This window comes from Mauremys mutica, chromosome 11 (assembly GCF_020497125.1).
Source record: "Mauremys mutica isolate MM-2020 ecotype Southern chromosome 11, ASM2049712v1, whole genome shotgun sequence".
NCBI lineage: Eukaryota > Metazoa > Chordata > Testudines > Geoemydidae > Mauremys > Mauremys mutica.
Genome location: NC_059082.1, coordinates 3731922 through 3757082, shown reverse-complemented (window position 1 = coordinate 3757082; position 25161 = coordinate 3731922). Strand labels below are relative to the sequence as shown.

General features: G+C 47.7%; 1 protein-coding gene across 2 annotated transcripts; it reads left to right on the top strand.

The window, feature by feature from the left end:
• Positions 1–599: 599 nt before the first annotated feature.
• NOX5 (NADPH oxidase 5) lies at positions 600–22904 on the top strand. 2 transcript variants are annotated; one of them, XM_044980310.1, is made up of 15 exons: positions 600–690; positions 2759–2969; positions 5382–5616; positions 7310–7463; positions 9147–9322; positions 10450–10632; positions 11837–11969; positions 12971–13113; positions 14573–14734; positions 16465–16509; positions 18340–18464; positions 19325–19409; positions 20875–20974; positions 21813–21979; positions 22533–22904. In XM_044980310.1, the coding sequence occupies exons 2-15, from the start codon at positions 2950–2952 to the stop codon at positions 22662–22664; spliced, it is 1860 nt and encodes a 619-aa protein (XP_044836245.1). In that variant the 5' UTR covers positions 600–690; positions 2759–2949; the 3' UTR covers positions 22665–22904. The 2 variants fall into 2 exon arrangements, with proteins under 2 accessions (XP_044836245.1, XP_044836244.1); XM_044980309.1 differs by lacking the exon at positions 600–690 and having other exon boundaries at positions 2805–2969; positions 12971–13080.
• Positions 22905–25161: the final 2257 nt, after the last annotated feature.

The following is a 25161-nucleotide window of genomic DNA, read 5'->3' as shown; positions in this document are numbered from 1 at the left end:
GCTGGGGAAGATAAAGAAATTGACTTGGAAGAATTCAAAACCGCTCTGAAAGTGAGAGAGGCAAGTTCTTTGGGGCTTGAGGGGAGTTTGGCTGATGATCTGCCGTGTTTCTGTTCAGTAGCCAGATGTGAGCTCAGACTCTGGAGTATTATTAGACTTCACCCATTTGTCAGTAGTTAGTGCAGAACAGCACTGGCAGATTAAAATGGGTCTCTGGTCTGTTGTTATCCTGTCTTAATTAGAAAAGTGAAGCTTCAAAATAGAATGGAGGGGCTAATGCCGAAGGGTTACAAAGAGCTTTGATTGTCACAGCACTCGTATATTGTTAGCGGTGGTGGAAATCACAAGTGAAAGACAAGGGCTACATCTTTAAGTCTTAGTCTTTTTGTCTGACTAGTTTTTTGTAAGGTTGCTAATCACCATGATATTCAGCCCTTACTAAGCCAAAATTTCCATTGATGTTAATGGAAGAGTTCTGGCTTGGGTCTACAAGGAGTACCCCTCAAATGTTGTTGAAATATTTGTTCTCCTTTCTGTAGTCCTTCTTTGCTGAGAGGTTCTTTGCGTTGTTTGATTCTGATGGGAGTGGAACCATTAGTTTAGATGAGTTACTCAAAGCCTTGAACCTTCTCATACATGGAGACGAAACAGACAAGCTAAGATTCCTCTTCCAAGTTTACGATGTAGATGGTAAGATTCTGAAGAATTTACTTACCCCCACTTGTCATTTGGATATCAATGCTGCTGTCTTCCTGAGCATGAGAGTGCGCCCGCCTTCTTAAAGATGGGTGGGGGAACATGCCATTAGCATATATTTATACGAATCAGACCTCTCAGCTGAAGCCATTGTCTAATATTCTGTAGTGCCAGCCTTGTTCTCTTCCAGCACAACATAGACTTCTCTTCCTGAATTAAATCAATCTGGCTGAGAAGTATCGGGAATGGATACTACTAAACCATCTATCAAGCTTAACTTTGCAATCCGTGACTTTTCAATCTTCCCCATCTGTGATGAAGATCTCAAAAATACCCTTAAAAGGCAGCAATTAAACTAGCTCCAATTGTACGTGCTATGTCGGTATGTTCGTACCCTAGAGAGGAGCCAAGCCGTTAGGGCTAGATTCACAAGGGGGACTTACACACCTCACTGCTGCGTTAGGCACCTAAGTCCAAACGTTAGATCATCAGAGCTGCTGCCTAAGTCCCTATGTTTCCATTTGTAAAGGTCCCTCGGTACCTCCGTCTCTGTCATGGGGCACACACGCAGCCACCTCAGTCCTGACACTGCCAAGCGGCTCAGCACCTCACTCGCACCTCAGCCCCGAACTAGGCCTTCCTTCATCTATCTCACTTGTGGGGCCTGATTGGGTTGGTGTGCTCAGAGACCACCTTAGAGCACATCTAATGTATCGGAGCCCATGCAGAATACAGCCGGGGCAGGTGGGTCCCCCCACCCTCCTTTTACCCCATTGCCCAGTGGCTGCAGCACTCACCAGGATGTGGGAGACCCAGATTCGAATCCTCACTCTGCTAGAGGTAGAGCAGGGATTTGAACTCAGATCTGCCACCTCCCAGCTAAGTACTCTCACCACTGGACTATGGGGTGACTCCCTCCCAATCTGTCTTGTTGGAGCTGTTCCACTCAGTATAAATAATTAAATATTAATTGGGCCAGAGAGAGAGGGTCTGCCTACGCCGCAATCAGAGGTGCGACTGTGGCATGCGTAGCCATTCCCATCAATAGCAGTGAAGCCGCGGCTGTACAAGTCTATGCAGGACTCTGGATGTGTATTCAGGTGGCTAGCCCATGCTGCCAGAGCACCATTATTGTTGTTATTGGCGCAAGCTATGTGAAAGCTAGCTTGGGGATGTCTACACACGCTGCCGTCACACCTCTGATTTCGGTGTACACAGAAAGAGATTAATTAACGGACTGATTGCACCAATGTCTATTTTAATTATTTCTACACAGTATTTAAACACACTCAGTGAAGAACAAGTACAGTCAAAGACAATAAAAAGTATTTTGTTAACAAAAAGTATTTGTTCGCAAATATTATTCATAGTGAATGGTTTGATCGAAACCACAGGGGCAGGTTTGAAGCTAGGGATCTGACTCCAAAACATACCTGCCGCAACTTGAAATTTGCAAAGAGGTTTAGTTTTGAGGGTCATGCTTTTTTGTTTGGTCTAATATTGAAATTTTGGTACATGTGAAATGTTGGTTTAACTACAGGCTAGTAAAAGTGAAAACATCAGCAAAATAAACATCCCAGTTCTGCCCTGTCAGTATTTTCTGCTCTGACTTAATTGATCTTAAAGGATTGGCCACAAAACTAAGAACCAAATCACTTTCCAAGCTAATTTGTCTTTACATTTTGCAGCCAGTTAAGCATGTCTATGTAGATTTCATAATGGTGAACACTGGAATTCACCAACATCAAGACTGGAATTCACACTCTCAAAATAGTTGTTTCACATAGATCCCTCACTACTTAATCTAAATTAAACCAATTTTTTTCCTAATCTATCAACAATTAGCCAACCTTACCCTCGGGGCACAATTTCCTAATGACAATCCTGAGTTCAAGGAAGGAAGCCTGTTTCTGTATTCAAGGGGAGGATAAAACTAAAAGCACCCAGGGTTTTCATAAACCGGTTCACTAGCTGTTGTAGATCCTTCTGTTGTCTCGGTAACACAGGAGCAAACATGTTATTACTTTAATCTGTGTCGGATGTAAATTCTTGCTCACCGTAGGCAGTGGTTCCATTGACCCGGATGAACTGCGCACCGTCCTGAAATCATGTCTGAAGGAGAGCGCAATATCCTTGCCAGAGGAGAAACTGGACGACCTCACGCTGGCTCTTTTTGAGTCAGCCGACAAAGACGACAGTGGCTCCATCACTTTTGAGGAACTCAGGGAGGAACTCGAACGCTTTCCAGAGGTCATGGAGAACTTAACCATAAGGTATTTTATCCCTAGTATAATAGCTTTGGCAGGCCCCTCTGGGTTCCTAACCAGCGCTGTATGCTAGAACTGCGTTTCCCTTGTTAGCACCTTGCTCTTCCCTGACTTCACAGGCTCCTTCAATGTCATTATTTATGCTCACAGCTGCCTAGCTGCGGATGGGTGCTTTTTATTTTTTCCCTTTGCGATTAAGAGTCCCTCTTCCATGAATCTACCAAACCCTTCCCCATCGGAAGGGCACGAGGCCTGGGATCCCGTCCAAGGCCTGGGGGTGATTTTTGAGAAACAGAGCACTTAAAGGAAGCTGAATCCCTTCTGTCCACAGCAGGGCTGCTTGAACATTCGCAGGGCAAGACGCCGTCCGTGCTGTACTCCAGCTACACAGACTTGGTCTGCTTGAGTCTACTGCTGGCAGCTGCCATCTAGCTGGGAGCTGGCATGTTTTTGTGACACTCGCTTACAGATGCCCAGTGTGAGAAACCGGACACCAGTTTCTGTGCTGTTTCAGTGCTGGACTAACAATCAGAACAGGGCAATGATGTTTAAAAATGAAGGGCCTAAGATCCTGCGCATCTCCTGCGAGGTGCTGTGAGCATCCCCTGATGAAATGAAGAGCGCGATAACACCTCAGAAATGCTGCTTGTCGTGTGCTTTGAAATGCGCTGCCTGGAGGCGAAGAGGCCAGGAGAGAGTCTTGCCATGTGAACCATCAGAATGTGAAAGGGAGCAAAATAGTGTAGTGTTCTAGACATCACAACAGACTCTCCTCCTAATCTGTACAATTAAAGGCCCACCGAGAGCCGAGGGTAGCAGTATCTTTCAGGATAGTGCCCCTCTATCAATGGATTCTTCAGTGGAGATGCCTTCAGAATGCGAGGAGCCCCATGGGATACCTCTCACTCTTATTTCCATAAGGCGAATCTCCTGCTTCCACCTAATCAGCACTAAGTGAGGGACGTTGGCCCTTCTCCGGCATTGTGGAATGATGTAGGCACATCATCTCCACCTATTTGGTTTCCTCCTGTTAGTGGCTTACAGCTGCCTTTCCACTTTCTGTGCTTCAAGAAGTTGGGACTTCAGGGTGCCTCCAGCTGTCCATTTATTGTAGGCTCCCACTTTCCACTTTTGTGACCATGACAGCCCATGGGAAGGAGGATTTATGTTCCAGTAACTTTATCCAAATCCTCCTCCTCCAATCCTGATTCATCTAGGAGCCAGTGGTGCACTGCATGAGCAGAGCAGCCCAGGGGACATTCCAGTCGGTAAACCAAGAGCTCAGGCCAAATGCACCCAGAATTTATACTGCTTTTACTGCTCTCAGTCCATCCAGAGGGTCCCAGAGGTATGATATGCTCAAGGTGGTGCAAAGTGGCTGCAGTCTGTTCCCTGCAGCCCGGAGGAAGACCAGCACCAACATGTGAGGGCATGGAGTCGTCATCATCATCATCTTGGCAAATCCCAAAGGGACATGGCCTTCTTGCAAATTCATGCCACCCGGATCGATCTCTGGCAAGATGTTTAAGGTGGTCTGATTGTATATTTGGTTTCTCTCCAGCACTGGCAATCTTTTTGCACCACTGAAGCTTTTGGTGCCCTCATGGTCACTGGCCGTGTAGCAGCATTCCTTGGTACATACACATCTGGAATTCGTTTGTCTTCCATTCTAATAATATGTCCATACCAGCCAAGCCGCTGAAACCGCTGATGGAGGCGGTTGCTGGGTTTGTCTTTGAATATCCCTGTTGCTGAGCTTGTCCTGTCATTTGACATGGAGCAGGAGACAACGAGAATTGAACACGTCAATCCGGTGACCTTCAGCCCTCCTCTGCGCCCATGTTTCGCGTCCATACAGCAGAGTTGATGTAACTGGGCTTCCGTAGATCTGCAGCTTTGTAGCAAACGTGATGTCACGACTTCCCCACAAAGGCCGCTGAAGAGCCCCAAACATGGCAGCCGTTGCTGCTATACAAGCGTCCACATCTTACAAGCCTCCTCCAGCCCCGTCTGGGACACTGCCCATGTATTTGACAGCTGCCCCCTGCTCGATGACCCATCCGGATGGGTTAATATCTAGCTGGTTGTAAGCTGGAGCTGGAGGCTGTTTGATGGTATGGCCAGGGACTTAGTCGAGTCTGGGGGCAGGGAGGTTGGTTGGGAAAGGAGCTTGCCATAGGCAGAGGTATGTGCTGATTCAGGGGCCTGCACCGGCAGGAATGCTGTCTGCAGTCGAAACCCAAAGGAAAGCATCCTGCAGCTGTTGCCACTGGCACCCCTGCGAGTTCCCCTTGGAGAGTGGGTGCAGGGCCCCCACCTCCCCCACCTTTCCCAGTGCTCTTCTCACAGCTGCAGAGCGTTGGAGCTGGTTGCTTCGTAACAAACCTCTTCCCTTCATGTTCCCTCCCTTTCCAACAGTGCCGCGAACTGGCTAAAGCCCCCGGCAGTCGAACAGAAGAGCCACACGCCGCGCTACTTAACCCCAGCCTACTGGCACAACAACAGAAGCAAGCTGCTCTCCATAGGCGGCTACCTGTGCCTGAATACCCTGCTCTTCACCTGGGCTGCTCTGCGGCACGCGCCTCTCGGGGGCTGGGTCATGGTGGCGAAAGGCTGCGGGCAGTGTCTGAACTTCAACTGCACGTTCCTTGGGGTGAGTCCTGTGCCTCTCCTGGCAGATGGGGACAGTCACACCTCCCTCCCGGCGCTGTGGGAGGGTTCATGAATCAGTCACAAGGGGCTGTGGGTAGTGCTTGCGTAGCAGGCGCTCTAGAAGAGTGAAGCATGGAATCGTAGAAATGTGGGGCTGGAAGTGACCTGGAGAGGTCATTGGGTCCAGCCCTCTGCGCTGAGGCAGGACCAAGCAGATCATCCCTGACAGGGGTTTGTCCAACTTGTTCTTAGAAACCTCCAGTGACGGGGATTCCACAACCTCCCTTGGGACCCTGGACCAGAGCTTAACTACCTTTATGGTTAGAAAGTTTTTCCTAATATCTAACCTAAATCTTCCTTGCTGCAGATTAAGCCCATTACTTCTTGTCCTACCTTCAGTGGCCATGGAGAACAATTGATCACTGTGCTCTTTATAACAGCCCTTAACGTATTTGCAGACTGTTCTCAGATCTCCCTTCAGACTTCCTTTCTCAAGCCTAAACATGCCCAGTTTTGTTAACCTTTCCTCACAGGTCAAGTTTTCTAAACTGTTGATCATTTTGGTTGCTTTCCTCTGGACTCTCTCCAATTTGTCCACATCCTTCCTTGTATGTGGTGCCCCGAGGTGGATGCAGAACTCCAGCTGAGGCCTCACAAGGGCTGAGTAGAGAAGGGACAATTACCTCCCGTCTTACATATGACACTCTTGTAAATACATCCCAGAATGATATTAGTCTTTTTTGCAACTGCATCACATTGTTGACTCTCATTCAATCTGTGATCCACGCCAACCCCCAGACTCTTTCCAGCAGTACTATCACCTGGCCAGTTATTCCCTTCCACCCCACCTGCACTCAGGAGACAGGATTTCTAAGGGAGAGAGGATTCTTGCTGTAATGCTTGCTTTTTCGACGGGGGCATGCAGCAGTTTTGCTTTGCTTATGTTCAAAAGGGCAAATGTTGGCAATCATTAAGACAAGTACTTTGCCTTTGTCTTTATTGAATTTCATCTTGTTGATTTCAGACCAATTCTCCAATTTGTCAAGGTTGTTTTGAATTCTAATCCTGCCCTCCAAAGAGCTTGAAACCCCTCCCAACTTGGTGTCACCCACAAATTGTATAAGCCTAATCTCTACTCCATTATCCAAGTTATTAATGAAATAAGGAAATGGAACGCGTGGTTGTGTCACTCGCTGGGGAATATTTCCGAGATTCAGACCATTGAAGTTAAAAATAAAAAGTTAAAGAATAGCAAACAGGAAGAAGGATGTGAGCTCTGCGAGAGCAAGTAAAACCAGGACTGGCCTCGCCCCAGAGCAGCCAGCACACAGACATCCCTCCAGTCTTCTTTAGCTTTTACTCAAAGGTAAAGGTGGGTAGGATGGCCCCATGAGAAGAGCACTGGGCTGGGACTCAGGAGAGTTGTGTTCAAGTCCTGACTGTGACGCTGGGCCAGTCTTTTTACATCTCTGGGCCTTGGTTTGCCCTTCTGTCCTGTCAGGATGATGTTACTCACTCACGTTAGCAAAGGGCTTTGAAGTAAGTGTGTTGGGTGGAGTTAGGGGCTATGATACACGGAGGTCAGACCAGATGACCTGATGGTCCCTTCTGGCCTTAAACTCAATGGCTCTGTGTCCTGATGGAAAGGGCGGTAACAGCGAGGCGTGACTATCACTGTCGTCTGGTTTTCAAAGGTGCTCATGCTGCGCCGTTGCCTGACGTGGTTGCGAGCTACCTGGGTTGCGAAAGTTTTCCCACTAGACCAAAACGTCATCTTCCACCAGCTCGTGGGGTATGTGGTGGGGGCTCTGACAGCAGTTCACACCGGAGCACATGTGGGGAACTTTGGTGAGTAGTAAATCCTCTGCTTGCCCATAATTGCAATAATTGCCATGATTCTTTTATTTGCATTATGCTTTGTTCATGCAACCATTCTTCTAACGTACCCTGCAAAGCTTGAGTGATCTAAAGAGGAAAACCCATCAGTTATTAAAATGGAAAATGCCAACCCCTCTAACTATAAAGAACATCAGCTACTAAAAAAGCAAGGATTGAAATCTACATTAAATACAGACTTGATAAAGCAGCGTTTCCTAAAGAATGGGGTTCACCCTCTGGGGAGGGGAGAACGGGCATGTGAAGGACCAGCCAGCAGGGTGCAGACAAACCTCTTCATTGTTCTCCAGGGTCTGAACTTTTATTTAACGAAAAGGTTGGTCCCTACGTGTTATGGTTGCAAAGAAACCGTTCAAAACATGACCTCGGATAACCAAAGTAGCCTTGTTCTACCTGAATTAAAGAGATCCTGAGACAATAGCTCTGATACAGGGAACTGCCCTGAGTGTAACTGATGTAGCGACATCTGCCTGAGTCTGCAGAGAGCCTAAAACAATAGCTCTGAGGTGTGATTTGCCCCAGTCATTTTGGATATCAATAATAAAGCTTCTTTAAATGTCAGCCTCTTTAACTATTTAGCTGCACCTCAAAGGGTGTCAGAAAAGAAAGGAAGAATTGTAAAGCTTGCTCCAGCATGTCCTAAAGTAGAGGGGGGTTCTAAGGACTATCTGGGGGAGGGCATGGGGGGCATAGGAGATGTATACATTTAACAAGAGCAGGCCTTTAATTAGATATGGTGAGACTGAAGGGACAAAATTGATTCCATATTCCTAAAGGGAGGGTTCAGCTTTCAAAAGTTTGAGCAATGGATTTAAGGCAGATGTCGCTTGTAAGATCAGCTCAGCATTTTACTTTCACTCTTCCCATTGCTGCTAATTGTGTAAGGTTTCAACCAAGGTAGAAGTGTATGTGAGACAGGAAGGGATTGGAGCTGTACGTAATCCACTGGTTCATTGTGCGTTGTCCCCCTCTAGTGGCTTCCCCCCAGTATGAGGTTAAGAGCTTTCTACTGTTACCAGCTAATGGAGTTTCTCTGTAGCTCAAGGTTTTGGGTTCAGTCCCTGCTGACAACCCATGTTTGGAGTGAGTTGTGGAATATGATCCTGCTTTAGGACAAATCAGTCAGAAATCCCGACTTCAACTTCCTCTGATTTATAAGGGCACCCCTGAGGCACTTTGTGGGAGGGTGGGAAGTAGGGTTTTTTTTCATAAATAATATTTTTTATTAATAAATACAAAGAAAGGAGACATGATTGCAACTGGAACGCTGGCTCCAAGACAAAGAAAACAGGTTTAGTGCCATGGGCTCCCAGGACCACAACCCAGGAAGGGGAAGGATTGCTTTGTATTCCATTGCCCTCGAAGCTTTTTTGGTCAAAGAAGGGTTAATATTACTCTATGGGAGACCTTGGTACAGGGGCCCCTTGTTGTTGTCATCGTTATGTACCTCTGAGTTACCCTGCATCCGAGGTGTGCGTGGCATTTTACAGACAAATGAACAGATCAGGGACCCGCAGCTCTGAGGAGTTCACATTGGGACGCCCAGTCTCCCCTTGTTGATCCTGTACTTCTTGTGGAAAGCGCTAATCCCCTTGGCCGCTGCTGCTCCGCAGCCCCATGTTTCTCTGTGTTTAGTCAGGCTGACTCAGACCCGGGATCGCCCCGCGCTTTGGGAATATCTGTTCACCACTCGGCCCGGGATTGGCTGGATTCACGGGAGCGCCTCCATCACTGGGATTGCACTGCAGCTCCTCATCTGCGTGATGCTAGTGTGCTCCAGCACCTTTGTCCGGAAGAGCGGCCATTTTGAGGTACTCCCCAGCTACACCCTGCAAGTGGGGTTTGGTTTTGCTTGTTCCCCCTTCGTTACAGCGCAGTCATACATGCTCCAGTGTCTCCCATTCTGCATCCCTTTTCTGCAGGGTCATTTTCATGCATTTCTTTCCACAGCGATTCCAGTTGCAGCACGATGAGAACGTGTTAGTCCCTCTCCATGCGGCACTGAGTAAACTGGTAGCTGATCTTAGAGGGTCATTTAACTGAATCCCATGCAGCCAAACTCCTATGTAGAAAGACAGCTGGAAAAACCTGCTCACAAGGGCAGGGGGTGGGTGGGGAACAAAGCACTTTAATGGGTTAAGAAATAAAACCCAGCAATTCAGACAAACTCAGGTAATTGCATCCCTCGCAAGGCCAAGTTAAGAACTCTCATCCCACTGCACGGGGGCGGTTAGTGCAGGAATTGGCTCCTTGTCTGCAAAGCCGCCCAACGCAGATGGGCGTTCAGTGCTTTAGGGGCTTACAAGGGCTTTGCTTTACTCTGTGTCTGGCACCAACTTCCTGTGCACAACCACCAGATCTTCACAGAGCCCCGCTCAGACCCTCCGTCTGGGAAGCACGGCCCCCAGTACCACGGAGGTAGTGTGCCCTCTCTTCCATGGGGGCCTGTGTGATAACATGGTCCCTAGGCTTATTTGCCTCTTCAAGTGAAATGGAGGAATGTTGAGACTTGCAATAGGGCCTCAGTTACTCCTCTCAGTTACACCTGTATAAATCCAGGGGCCTCTCGGGGCAGGTTCTGACCTCAGTTACTCTTGTGTTGGCCAGGAATGGCAACGCTGAAGTCCCCGGAGGTTCCACATTGACACCAGTATAACTGAGAGCTACATCTGGCCCCCTACTGCTAAGAACGACTGGTTTCTCATGCCTGTCCACGGCCGTTGTTGGCTGGGCTGGGAAGCCGAGCTGGAGCTTACTGTACCTGGTGCCTAGAAATAACAATGAAAAGAAATGATGGAAAACTAGTGACACTTTACCTGAACTACAGCCACAATTGGGCTGCATCTTTTGCCACCACTGCCCTCATTAGTCTCTCTTACTATTCATCACCGATGACAGGCCAGTATCCCCAGTGATCCATTATTATTGTGACCTGCAGGTCTTCTACTGGACTCATCTGTCCTACATCTCCATCTGGGCGTTGTTAGTCCTCCATGGGCCTAATTTTTGGAAATGGTTTGTGGTTCCTGGATTTCTGTTCGTGGTGGAGAAGACAATTGGCATTGCTGTGTCACGCATGGGGGGGCTGTACATCGTGGAAATCAACCTCCTGCCATCGAAGGTTTGTTCCCAAAGTGATCCAAGGACGCCCACTTATGAGAATACGTTTTAAAAATACCGCTGGGGCTGGGGTGAGATGTGAAATAAAGAATTGGAAATCGAGCTTATTGGGGTCTATTCCTAGCTCTGCCGCTGACTTGTTGCATGACCTTGGGGAAGTCTCTTCACCCCTCGTTGCCTCACTTTCCTATTCCCTAAAATGGGGATAAAAATCCTCGTCCCACTTCACGGGAGCGCTTTTGGCATTTGTAAAGTGCTTTGCGCTTCTGGTGAAAAGCACTGTGTAATAACAACTATTTATATGTGACCCAGGGGAAAAGAGAGACAAAAGAGGTATTAAAAAGACAAACTCAGATGATTGTCTACTGTGTATTATGGCAGCATGCTGGAATGGCAGCATTCCAGAGACTCATGGAAATTAGAAATGACAATGCTCAAATAGGGAGGCAGCGTGGCATAGTAGTAAAGCACCAGCATGGGACTCAGGAGATTTGGGTTCAATTCCTGTCTCTATTCACCAGACATTGGGCCAGTTCCTGTGCCTCAGTTTCTCCTCTGTAACATGTGGATACTGATCCTCTTGTAAAGTGATTTGAGATCTGCTGGTAAGAGCTAGGGGTTATTATTCTTTCAGCTGGTGCAAGAGTGGTCCTTATGTTATATAGCCCAGAGCATTCATTAGTCTATTTTAAGTGTCTAAAGAGTCTAAGGACCCTTCTTTGGGGTCACTGCTCACAAGCCAATGTGAAAAGCACAACAAATGGCACAAAATCATGCTTTAGCATTTGGCCAGTCAAGACGTTCTCTTGAGCTGCATCCTGACTGGTCTGATAAAGAAACGATCTGTATGGTGCAATCCTCTGTCTGCATTAACAGGACCTTTTCAGCAAACATTGACACAAAGGCCAGTGCCTGGGAACCCGTTCCCAGAGGCCTCTCCAGGGAAGCAGGCTTGGAGCAGATATAGGTCACACCTCTGCAGTTGAGAGGGCCTGGCCGTGCCAACAGAGAGGTAGCTAGACACCTGCATGCTGTAAAATATGCCCACAGGTATTTGCATGCTCAGAACTGCAGGCACAAAATTGGAGGCTGTTGTGCTCTGGAGAAGCTATGTCAGTGGAAAAGGCTTAGAATAACGTACAGTCTGCAGGGTTTTCCTGTGTGCAGAGAGATTCTCGCCCTCTCGGCTTTTCATTTCAATCAAGGTGACTCATCTTGTGATTAAGAGGCCACAGTTTTTCCACTACAAGCCTGGAGACTACATTTACCTGAATATCCCAGTGATTGCGAAGTACGAGTGGCATCCTTTCACCATTAGCAGCGCTCCTGAACAACAAGGTATGTGGTTATACTGGACACCAGAACTGCGCCATTTTGCTGTTTAATCGGAATGGTTACTTACAAAAAGGCTAGAATGATAAAATAGCAGATAGAGACCATTTGGTATGGTGCAGAGAGATTTTGCAGCAAATGGGCTACATTTGAAGCAGCTGATTCAATATCCAAGAATCATTTAATTAGGCGCTCTAGCTGTGGCATGCCGAGAAGCAGGTGTGTTGGTTTGTTTGGTTTTAAATCACATGAGAAAGGAAGCTCTTTGCCAGTCTAGTGTCTGGTTTCCCTGTGCTGAGCTGGGACTTGTATTCCACCTCATCATCTTCGCCCAGCAGACACGAGCTCCACACTTCTGGAAGGAGAAGCAGACGGGCATAACTTCACAGCAGCTGCCTCCGACCTCTGCTTCCCCTGTTCCCTGCTAAAAGGGAACATTTCCACCTGCCCTGCAGCTCGGCCCCTCCCCCTTGTGTGGAATCATGGGAAATGTGGCTTCTCTGAGCAAAATCAAGGGCAAAAAACCTGTCTCCTCCAAATCACGTATTTCCCTGCAATTAGAGAAACACTGCTGTGTATTCCGTTCTCAGAAAGGGGCTGACTATCTTAGGGATAACATGTGTCATCTGATGTACGGATCCTGCGACTGCAGCTGATATACTGGATGACTGACCTAATTGAAATGGCCAGAGCATTTATTTGGTTAGCTTTCCTTAGCAGCCTTGTTACTCCCTCTGGTGTTTCTGAAAGCTTGGAATTCAGCCTTAATTTAAATGCTGGGCCAAAATCTGTTCTCCAGGAAGTCCAGGGTAACTGCACTGGACTTAATAGAAATTCCTTTAGATTTTCACTGGTGTAACTGAGACATTAACTTGGCCTGTTGATTTAAAAATATATCACTCTGCTTCTTGCCTGGAGAAAGTTTCAGTCCAGCTGTCTGATTCTCACATCAGAATATTTATACAAGGCTCTTTCTTATTTCACCATCGTCTGCCTTCATTTCACAGATACCATCTGGCTGCATATAAGATCACGAGGACAATGGACCAACAGACTCTATGAATATTTCAGGTGGCCTGAACCACTCAGCCAGGAGCCTAAACGGCTAATGAGAAATGTAAGAAAGCAGAGGTACCACAAATGGACCCAGGTTTGTCATGGACGGGGATTATTTTTATGAACCACTTTTTGTAGTTTAAAATAGGAGTGCCCTTTAGTTTGCTTTTCTGTGAAATGTGGTAGGGTACCATAGTGCTTGCTGCTGCTGCCACTAGGCAGTGCCAGTTGGGGATGGTGACATTGGCATTGGCATGAGAGAGGGGCCCTGCCTGTATTTATCCTGGCACATTGCCCTGTGTGGAGGCTGTTCGTTTCTTCCTGTTGAGGACACCCAAAAAAGTAAGAATATTCTGTTGCTACAAGGAACCCCAAAGCCCGTTGCTTGTGGAATCAGAAATGTCTGGGTTTCTCAGGCTGATGTCCTAGTATCAGACATACAGAGGGCTCTGCTAGCTCATTAAAATATGCCCCAGAGTTCAGTATCGGATGCTTCACCTGGGACAGTCACCTCTACGTTTCGGATTGGAATTGTGTGTCTTCCTGTAGAGTTATTCCTACTTCCTGTTTCTCAAACAGCGTGTGTGCTGTAGGTCCGATCTGGGCTTCTGGCTACATATAAGAAGTGTGCAGCAGAGGGATAGGGCTGTAACGCATTTCCGGGCTGAGGTTGGAGTCCCCCCCACTGCTCTCTCATGGGGATTTTCTATCTATTCTTTATGGGTTTGCTGATTTTCCCTAATCTAAAGTAAAAGCCATCAAGATGGAAAGTGAATTACATGCTCGTGGTGACTGGAAAGCAGCAGAGTGGTACTGAAACTTGAAACAAACAGACCAGGCTATTATCTGAAAGGCCTAATAATAATCCCTTGCTCTTATACAGTGCTTCTTCATCAGCAGATATCGCAGTGCATTACAAAGGAGGGCAGTACCATTCTTCCCATTTTACAGAAGGGGAAACAGAGGCACAATGGGATGAAGTGACTTGCCCAAGATCAACCAGCAGGCCAGTGGCAGAGCTGGGCACAGAGCCCAGGTCTCCAGCATCCCAGTCCAGTGCTCTAGCCATTAGGAAACACTCCCTCTAGAAAAAATAAGACTGACCCCAGGCTGGTGCAAATATGCAGAGCTGCATTGACTTGAATGGAGCTACACCAGTTTACACGAGCTAGGGATCTGGTTCTATATCTCACTGCTGTCCGATCCTCATGACATTCTGCTGCCCACGTGGCATCAGATTTGTGCATGTAAGAAAAGCAGGAAGATCTGTGTCCTGGACGTTGTCCCCTGTAATATGGGCAGTGAGAAAGGAGATAAGAATGCCCAACAGTTTCATGTCTCGTTACAGTTGATGAAATAGTTGGGCATTCTTACCTCCTTTCTCACTGCCACGTGACCCAACACATTTTTTAACCCTCGTTCGAGTTGTTTTCTGCCATGGGGCCTAAGCAGCGAAGCCCTGGATGGATCAAATGGCTCCTGCAATAAAGAGAAGAAAGTTTCATCTCTCTCAGTGCCATGGCTCACAGTGTTTTCTTTGAATTTGGCTCTAGGAACATCTTTTCCGCTCCTCTGATTCGGAGGCGTCAGTAGCCACCAGTAAGGATGAAACAATTGAACTGACGTCTTACAAAGCCACCAGGTACCCTGGCTGTGAACCTGCTGACCTCACCGTCACCAGAAGGGATGAAGAAGGGAGCCTGCACGTCAGAGAAGTAAAGGCCGTTCATTTGTTGGCTAGACAACTTACCATTGATTACATGCTTCTGGGGCTACTGGGTTCAGGTGGCTCTGGATCAGCCCCCTCTGGGCTGAGTCTGGATGGCATGAATGAGCCCTTCTAGGATAGGCGCAGATGAGTAAGAGGAGAGGACTGTGTAAATGCTGGCCATGGGGGGCCTGCATTCAGGAATCAATAGGACTGGTCAAAATATTTCCATCAAATATATATTTTTTTATAGAAAGTTGGCTTTTTTTTTACTTAGATACTTTTAGCAAAAAATTTTTTTGTTTTGGTTGAAAAATTTTATTTTTCATTGAAAAACTGGATATCCAAAAAATCCAGTGTCTTTGGTTTTTAGCCACAAAAAATAAAACGGTTGATGTGGATGGTTACAGTTTGGGTGTCTCATATCCCCGTTCTCCACTCTGGGCTGGGTTCCATAGCCAGACGACTGTCATGCATGTGGTGGCTCAGCAAGAGGGGAAACCATGGTGCATCCTGGGTGATGTAGTCCAAGTTGTACTGAGTGGTAGATAAGGCTCCAATCCTGCAACCCTACACATGTTTAATTTTAAGCATCTGACTATTCCCATTGACTTCAGTGCGACTATTTATGTGTTTACTGTTAAAACACATACATAAGTGTGAGCCCAAATCCTGATAATCTCTGATGGGTGGATACATACAATTCCCATTGACATTCACCTTTTGTCCTTTGTTGAGATAATACACAGGCAGACACTGGATGATGCTTGTGCTTTTTATCAGTGTTTGCGACTGTGGCTTAATAATGAATTTCTTATTGTGAATTTTAGACAAGATTCCTCTACAAAGCTGAAATGTGTAGTAATACAGTAGTCACTAGTGGACCAGTTTAGACAGACAAGGAATAGAAAGGAAGTCGTTTTAAAATCAGCGAAGAGTCACACGCTCTCTTTTTAACGGGGGAAAAAAAGCAAAATTAGATATAAATCATACTAATGTTAGGAAGTTGGAGAGTCACGTTTACTGGCTTTTATCATCTGATATGAAAAGCTCTCAGGATATTGATTCTGTCACAGCTGAAGGAGCAGTCATTACAGATAAAGAATTTATATGCACCATTTTTAATGAGTTTCTCTCCCTGTTGCTCTTGAACTATTATCTTTTCTCTCCGTTAGCAGAGATCCTCCTACCATTGTCAAGCTGATCAAAATTCGTGTACATCTCTTATTCCCTCCCATCCCCTACGAACGCAGGATTTGTGGGAATAATTTACATTTTTGAATCAACCTTTGATTCAATTACAATCTGGATAATTTACACAGACATCTTGGGTGAGATTTAATGCCTTTGAAAATCTTCCCTCTAAACTTATGGGCCTTCCCATTTGGGATAATGATAATTTTTATTAACGTGGACTGTAAATGGAAAACCTTTATTTTATGTTGCCCTTCTCTGAAGAATGGGTATATGGCCACCTACCTTGAAAGCGACTCTTGCAGTGCTAAAATAATACTGTGTTTGACTTATTCCTGGTGCAATGAGTAGGTCAGGAATGATATAACCCAAATGAATGTCTCCGCCAATCTGGAAAAACTGGAAAGAAGGAGATAAGTATTACCGGGAGATCTCTGGGCGCATCGGAGGACGGGTGACTTTAATACTCAAGAAGACGGAATACATTCTGAGGACAATGTCATCTGCTTGATTATTGGTAACATGGTTTTCTTTACGTAACAGGTTTCTGCCAAGCTGAGTGAGAATCACAGAGTTTGTAATATCAAGGTAAGAGTCTCCTTTGCGTGGCTGGTTAAGGCGTCTCCCCTGCAGCTGGCTCTGGGCAAACAGACCCCAGAGCCAGTTGCAGGATCATTGACTCATAGACTTGAAGATCAGAAGGGACCATCGTGATCATCTAGTCTGGTCTCCTGCACATTGCAGGCCAAAGATCCTCACCCACCTACTCCTGCTGTAGACCCCTAACCTCTGGCTGAGTTACTGAAGTCCTCAGATCATGGTTTAAAGACTTCAAGTTACAGAGAATCCACCATTTACACTAGTTTAAACCTACAAGTGACCCATGACCCAAGATTAAACCCCACCAGGGCTCTGCCAATCTGACCTGGGAGAAAATTCCTTCCAGACCGCAGATATGGTGATCAGTTAGACCCTGAGCACATGGGCAAGACCCAGCAGCCAGCCAGGGCAGTAGGACTCTGGCCTGTCAATCCTTTCTCTTGTAAGTAGTCCTTACGTGCGCAAGCAGTGCCACTCTGGGGCTAAAGTAAATCTTACTCTCTCAGGTTCCCCTCCTTGTTCACCTGACTATGGGCCCCACCATTCCTAGACATTGCGGTGCCCTACGCGGCCCTCCTGTGGGTGGGGGGCTGTGCCCAAGGTTGGTTGGGGGCAGGAGCAGGCTTGGGGGGGCAGGGAGGAAATCGCCCCCCAGCATGAGCTGGTGGCACGGAGCAGGCTGGGGCCGGGACGCTCCACTTCCCGACCCCGACCCCTGCTGCAGTCCTCAGGGGAAGCGGTGGAGTGGGGGTGGGGCTGGGGCAGAGCAGGGGCGGGGGCTTTGGGGAAGAGGCGGGGTGGGGCAGAGCAGGGGCGGGGGCAGCTTTGCTGGCTGGCTGAGTCAGGCTGGCCACTGGAGCAGCATGCAGCTGCATAGGGCACCAGGAAATCTGGGGCAATTTGGTGCCCCAAATTTCCTGGTGCTCTTCACAGCTGCATAGTTTGCATATGGGTAAGGACGGCCCTGGTGTGGGGTGTGACTGGCTGGTGCCAGAGCACTTTCCCGGCCCTGCGTCTACACCAAACAGAGAAAGCGCAGCTGTTTCTGGCTGAAAAGCCAACCTAACAATTGCTTTGCAATGTTTGAGTTGATTGTTTTCTCCCTGAATTTTTGGGCAGGTGGAGAACCCCCCCACACCCCGAAAGCTTCTTGTGTCCATCTTTTCTGCCAGCGATGCTGAGCTGAAGTGCTGTTAAATCTCACAGTTACAGCTCTGTTAGCTCATGTTGTGCGGCCAGACTGGACGCTGCCTAAACCGCCGGGCTGGAAATAAGAGAAATAATTAAAATGATTGAAACATTTTTCAGAAAAAAATCCCCGACGGGTGTAAAACAGCAAAACTCCACTGGAGCCCATGGAGTTACAGTGATGGACATAGGCTGAGAACTGAGCTCCCCGACTTGCCTACCTCCCACTAAGGTGCAGGAGCACAGTGGCCAGGATTTTCAGAAGGGCTTAGCACCCACATCAACGCCAGACTTTCAAATCAATCTCCGCTCTCAGCTAGGCCCTCAAAGAAATGACCACATTTCTGAGGCCATGATGGGTGCTGAGCATTTGCCTTGTGGGTCGTAGAGTCATCTACTTCCATTAAAGGCAGAGAAGCTCCATGAAGATGCTGATCTTCAATCCTGAATCCCCTATTGAGCTCAGGGGGTGTTTTGGCTGTGCAAAAAATGCAGGGTGAGACCCTAGGCTGCTATCCATTCCCCTGCCAATGCAGGGTTATTTTAGATTAAAAAATAATAAGCGTCTCTGTGAAACTGAAGCAAATGTATCTTGTGTGTCTCCAAACTGCAGCCTTTCTTCTCTCTTAGTGCTATATTGACGGCCCCTATGGGACACCTACACGAAGGATCTTTGCCTCGGAACATGCTGTGCTGGTAGGCGCTGGAATCGGCATTACTCCCTTTGCCTCTATCTTGCAGAGCATCATGTACAGGTTGGCATTGTACCTTTTTAAGGCTTTGTAAGTAGAATGAATACTAACCTACGGAGGCGGAATTTTTCTTCCATTGCCAAATAAAAGCCACACAGTGATTTCAAGATTCATGCTACGTGTTACGTTCAGGGTCAGTTCTTTTCTAGCTGATCTAGACCTCATCGCCATATTAGCTGGACACTATTCCTGGTTCTCCCACTGGACTGCTGGGTGACCTTTTACAAGGCACCTCTGCCTCGGTGTCTCAGTTTTCCCCATCTGTAAAATGAGGATAACGATCTGATGTCCTTTGGAAAGCGCTTTGAGATCTGTGGGCGAACAATGCTATGTAAGAGCTAGGTATTGTTAGCTGAGGGGTTCACGATCATTGAATGGATTTTAACCTCACAAGGGCCCTGCTGAGGTAGGCAACTGCTATTATCTCCATTGTACAGGTGGGAACTGAGGCCCAGCATAGATCAGGTGACTCGCCTGAGGTCAGACACGAAGGTTGTGGCTGAGCCAGTCCAGTGATCTCGCCACAAGATCGTCCTTTCCCCCTGTCCTTAGGGGTGGGTGAAAAGATGTTCCTAAAACCAAATTCGTCCTTCCAGACAGACAGACACTCCCCTGGAGATCGACACCTGAACAGAAAGTTTGCAAAGAAGCTGGATCAGGGTATTTTCTAGAGCTGGCCAGAAAGGTGAACTCTAGAAAAAAATGGTTGAAATTTAGAATTTTGGAAAAACGTGGCCCAGCTCTAATGACTTTCTAAGGAGAGTTTTCACTCCTGAGAGCTGGGAGTAGGGAGTGAGGAGTGTGCCAAAGAGCTGAGGTGACAGTGCTTGTTACCACATGTGGGTTGTGTTGCATTCTCCTAGGTATCGCATGAGAAAACAAACCAATCCCCGCTGTGGCTATTCATGCTGTGAGAGCCTTAAGGATGATGAAATGAAGCTTAGAAAGGTGAGCTCCTACTTATAGGGATAACTCAAAGCTTCCCATCGACGACCTGACTGCTGGTAGAAAATATCTGATGGAAATCCTGTGAGCTGCTCTGTGCAGTGGGCTCCTGGGCAGAGCAACTTCCCGGATCAGGGCCCCACATTGTGTTGCCCGAGGATCTGCTGGTTTACCAACGTCTAACTACTGCACCAACTTTTGAAATGCAATAAAAGCTACGTTTTGGTGCAGAAACTGTATCTCCGGGCTTGTCTACACTAGAAGCGCTGCATTGGTGCAGCTGCGCTGCTGTAGCAGGTCTGGTAAGGATGCTCTAGGCCGATGGGAGAGAGCTCTCTTGTCGGTATAATAAATCCACCTCCACGAGAGATGGTAGCTATGTCATAGTGCTGTCCATATTAGCGCTTAGGTCGGTGCAACTTACGTTGCTGGGGGTGGGGGGTGGCTTATTCACACCTCTGAGTGATGTAAGTTTATACCAAAGTTAGTGGTGGTGTAGACCTGGCCTCAGGCTGAGACTTATAATGCGCCATTTAAGTCAAGAGGGGCTAATGTGCCTTTGGAAGCGCTGCAGTTGATTATAATAGGGATGCCAACAGATTCATAATGAAACCATTGGCACCTATGTCGTAACTGTAACAATAATGTAAGAGGTATAAACCATCCAATCATTTATAGGTCTTTGAGTTCTTCAATGCACCTCTGCCAAGAGGTCTCCAGACCCTTGTCCTGCACTCAGATACACCCTTACTAAATAATAAATGCCCAAACACCACTCCCCTAGAGCTATGTTCACAGCATACAGACAGAGGCATTAGATAGAAACATAAAATACTCTTTCTGGAAGGTTACAGTGTAACACAACTTTATTTCTTAGAATCCAGAACAGAGAGAGACAAAGCAGGCTGCTCCCTAAGGCAGCGAGGACAGTTTACCCCACTTTGCTCTAGGCTGGTTGTTTGCAGACTGACTGCTGCTCCCAGATTGCATGCCTCCCTATAGACCTCTCATGCCTGCAAGCAGTAGCAGGGAAACCCCTGAAAATTAAAAGGGACAGTTTACAATTTTAACACAGGTTTGAATACCCCACTCCCCCAGGCAATGGGTCTGACCTCTCCTGGTATAAGTTGGCAGAGCCCCAGTAGAGTAAGTGAAGCTACGTGGATTTGCTCAGGCTGAACTGGCCCAATCTGTGGGACTCTGCTCCTTCACCAGATCCCACGGTGCTGAACATGGTATAAAGGCCCAGGCAGAGACAGAATTAGAACCTGGCTCTGTCTCAAGCCTGTCTGTCCCTTGTCTATTGTGACTGAGCGCCGCTGGGGACTGGGGCCTTGTCGCTTTGCCAGTCTGCAAAGAGGGGGCTGCCGGGGCTCTAAAAGGCACAAACACCAACAAGTCGACTGATTCGTAGTTTGGCATGAAACCGTGCGGCTCACTATCACCAAAGCAAAACCTGTGCTTTCAGGTTGACTTCATCTGGATCAACCGAGACCAGAAGTCCTTTGAGTGGTTTGTCAGCCTGCTCACTAAGCTGGAAATGGACCAGGCTGATGAGGAACCGGAAGGTAAGTGGAAGCCAGGTGGCACTAGAGAATCCCTCCCTCACCCATTCCAGTGGGCATGTATGAATACCATTGACCTCAGCCTCCGTGACACATGCCCCGCCGCAGAGTGCAAGTGTCTTTAGTAACACAGTAGAATGTTGCATTGTCCCTATTGTCTTGTCATAGGCCCATCTGCAAATACAGGGAAAGAGGCAGCTGGGGGGGATTTATGAGCTGCAACCATTGTGTCCCAATCCTGGCTCCATCAAAGCTCACTGAGGCTACGTTCCACAGGCTCTCGGCGGGTTCTTACCAGGGAGGCACTCCTGGGCCAGACTTAAATATGGCCCAGGTACCCTTGGTCTGACTGCTGCCACCACACTCCTTCCCCTGCTTGGACTGGCCTGCTCCTGGCAGGAGAACTCTGTGCGAATGGTTGGGTGGGAAGCCTCAGCTGCCTTGGGCACTGGCACTAAATAATCCTGCTTTGCTACTTGGTGCTACAGCTGCTGCTGCTCTTCTGATAACGTGTCCCGACCACATACAGTCTGCACTTCCAGAGGCAGCACCTTCTCTCCACAAGCAACACGAGGAAGACACAGTTGGGGGTCTGCGAATTGGTGGGAGACTCTCCTACCTGGAGGAGGGGGCCTAGAACATCAGGCTGGTGTCTAGACCAAAAGAGAGTCTGTCTGGTTGAAGTGACATGTTGTTCCACCTATTTCCCCAGGGGCAGGTGTTCTCCTAGCTGAGGTTTTGGTGGCAATGTGTTTTGAGCCTGCCTCGGTCAGTAATTCTGCATTAACAAGCTGAACTCCAGATGCTCAGCTGTCACTTTGCTTTTCCCTTAAATGTACAGGCCATTTTTTAGAGATGCACATGTACATGACTTCAGCTCTTAGTAAGAACGATATGAAGGCTATTGGTCTGCAGATGGCTTTAGATCTGCTGGCTCAGAAGGAAAAGAAAGACTCTATCACAGGACTCAGGACCAGAACCCAACCAGGCCGCCCTGACTGGAGCAAGGTAACGATCCTTGAAACCCAATTAACAAACTGCTTCTGTGTGCACCCACCACAAGCACCCTGAGCAGGGTAATGCTGGAGTAACTCCAGAGTAGTCAGTGGGGTGTGTGTATTTACAATGGTGCCAGTGTGGTCAGTCTGGGACTCCTGGCCCAATCTCTGCCTCCTCAACCAGGCAGGTTCCTGTTAGAGGCAACGGGAGCTTTGCTTGAGCACGGAGCTGAAAACGATGCCTGAGGAGTCAGGGTTTCTGGTGACTCTTGAAGTGGGAACTCTATGGGACTTCTTTGATGGCAGCTTCAAGTTTCATGTCTACTGTTTAAGACGATGTTACATCATCACCTTATCCATGCCCAGGAAACAAGCTACCCTCTCTAGCAATTGTTAACGGCCACCCATGAAAGGAACCTCCCTAGGTGGTGCTTTGTGCCACCTGCTTAGCTTTGTGGTGGAAGAGATCTAGTGAACCAAGGGCACGTTAATGGTGTTCACACGAGGTGCTAAAACAGACCTCACCTTGTTCTTTTCTTCTCTCTGCTTTTGTTTTGTGTCAGGTGTTCCACAAGATGGCAGAGGAAAATAAAGGGAAAGTCCAAGTCTTCTTCTGCGGGTCTCCAGCTCTTGCCAAGGTGGTCAAGGCTCACTGTGAACACTTCAACTTCAGATTTTTCAAAGAAAATTTTTAATAATCTCTTTCTGTCCATCGCTGCCTTTCTCCATAGCCTGGAGAGAGGTGATTAGAATCCTCCTCCTGCAGGTGATTTATGGTGTAGTCTAGGTGTTTGCTTCTGTAATTGCTGGTGCATGCCTCATACTTACCTTCCTCTCGGATTGTATGTGGGGAAATGTACTGTCTTTGCCCCAAGCATGGTCTAAACATGCTCCATAAATAAAGCATGTTTGTGTTCAGCTGAACCTGCTGTCCAGCATCTCCAGCTGAGTCCCAGTCTGAGCAAAAATAATCACTCCGGCTTCTCTTATGTGCATGGTGTGCAACTGGGGTAGGATGCCCCCATCATGAAGAATAAAGCTCCCATTTGGGGGAGGAAATGTGGAAACTTTAAGGGGAGGGTGGGTCAGCACCAGTTCTAGGAGTTTACTGCCCCTTGATAGCTATGGACAGACCTTCATAAAGGACTAGGGACATGGGAGTTGCCAGGGTGGATCAGCCCTGTTCTCCATCCAGTCTGGTATCCCACCTCGGGCAGTGGCCAGTGCCAGGTGCTTCAGAGGAAGGTGCAAGAAACCCCCAAGGGAGTAATTATGGAGTAACCTGCTCGCAGAGTAAGTTTCGTCCTGACCCCTGTCACTTAAAAGTTAGGCTGTGCCCTGAGGCTTGAGCATTTGTGTCCCTTCCAGACTAGTACATGGGGGTTAAAGCGGGATATTTTTATTTGACTCTGACTCAGTTTAGCTCTGTGGAGTCAAAATATTTACCAGCACCTACAGTTCTGTGAGGCAGCCTAGTGAGTTGTCGGCTTACAGCAGAGAAATACACATCCAGAGTCCAAGTGCCCCCGTTTGGGGATTTTCAGTGCCAGGGTTTTGATTCCGCCTGGGAACAAAATTCAGATCTTTATCAGGGTTTGGCTTCTGAGCCCCCAGAGGTCCAGGGTCCAGGGCTCTGGCCTATCTCTAAATACTATCAGTTGGCTGATAAGAAACATTACAAGAAAATAAACCCACTGGCCAGATTCTCTATAGTGGAGAGCGGTGGCCACAGGAAGCCTGGTTTACAGTCGAGTGGCCCGGGCGCAAGACAGAGCTGCCCCTGTGCAAAGCTACCTTATGCTAGCGGAGGATCAGTCATCGCAGAGCTCCGTCCCACCCCTAGACCGTCTGCAGCCCACCACACACACCCTGCAACACAGCCACCTCTGACAGATTTAGTGGAGCAGAGAGTTCCCTTGGGCAGGAGAAATCTCTGCAGAGCATCTCAGGCTGTGCTGAGGCCAGTGTGCACAAAGTGGCCTTAGCAGACAGACAAGTGTGAAGAACAAACTTGGTCCGAGGAGCGTGCGATTCAGCCTGAGCGGGGAGCACAGAGATGCAGCTCTGATCTCGAGGGCTCACCGTCGGCACTTTAGGAATGGGTTAAGTGCCTGATGGAGTAAATAAGCTTGTTTGTCTGTGTCCAAACTGACATCAAAGCATGAATTAGAGTTTCTTCCACTCGGCTAGTTTAGAACATCGTAGCACAAAGCCTGAAAATGCCTGTTCTTAGAGCCCAGGCAGGCATGAACTGACAAGCAGTTTGTTTGCTCTTAGGGCAGTTAGTTGCAGTTTTGTCATCACTCAGCTTGTTAGCCTTTTCCAACAGGACCCTGTCACTGCTTTACTCTGCACACTTGGTTCCATCTTGGCCACGCCTCGGGGAGACCACTCAAATTTGGGGAGATTTCGGTCGTTCCCAGGGACCGCAGGGGTGCAACCAAAGCCAGGAGAAATGCAAGAGAAAAGGGAGACACAGAACCATAAGGAGACTGAGGGAGCCATTGGCGAACAAACCTCGCAAAAGCTGAGTGAGCCTCTTTCGTTCAGGATTCTGGTTGGGGCTTGTAACATTTTCAGCATAAAATTAAATGCTCAAGACTCTTTGAGCACAAAGTGCTGGATCATCATTGGTCAGTTTCACTTTGCATGTGAGGTTGCAAACGGTTTGGTGGCTGAAAAGCTTGGTGCTTAAGCAACATCAACAAGTGGATTTCCTCACATGGTTGTGAAAGTGTCAGAAAGCTGCCACTTGGCGTTTCCATTCTGAACGCTCATTTTATGTAATGCCGCACTACCAATCTCAGGTCTCATACCCCAGCATCCTCAGAGGTGTTTTACCAATGGGGAAGTTCTGACTGCAGCCCAGATCTGAGCATGGGACCTTGAAATCCTGGGACCTTTAGGAAAGTCCAGCCCAAGATTCAGCTGTGAACATGGCAGCCAGAGCCCATCTCTGTGTTCGGAGGAGCTGATTGGGGAATTATTATTGTTTTCTCCTAAGAAAAATGTAGACCAAACCTTCCCCCCCCATTTCTGTTGAAAATTTTCTTTTACTTTTTTTGGCTTTCGGTGAAAAACTGACAACCCAGAATCTGAGAAATTGCAGCTTTCGGTTCCCACAGACGAAATGTTTTCATTTTTTAGGGTTTGGGTGTGTCAGCGAAAACCTACAAATTTTCTAGAAAAATG

Coding starts and splice junctions, on each gene's coding strand:
- NOX5 (XM_044980310.1), top strand. CDS start 2,950: ATGGAGAACTTAACCATAAG. Junction 14,735..16,464: donor GGAGCCTGCACGTCAGAGAA/GTAAAGGCCGTT, acceptor TTTACGTAACAG/GTTTCTGCCAAGCTGAGTGA. Junction 18,465..19,324: donor TTGCAGAGCATCATGTACAG/GTTGGCATTGTA, acceptor GCATTCTCCTAG/GTATCGCATGAGAAAACAAA.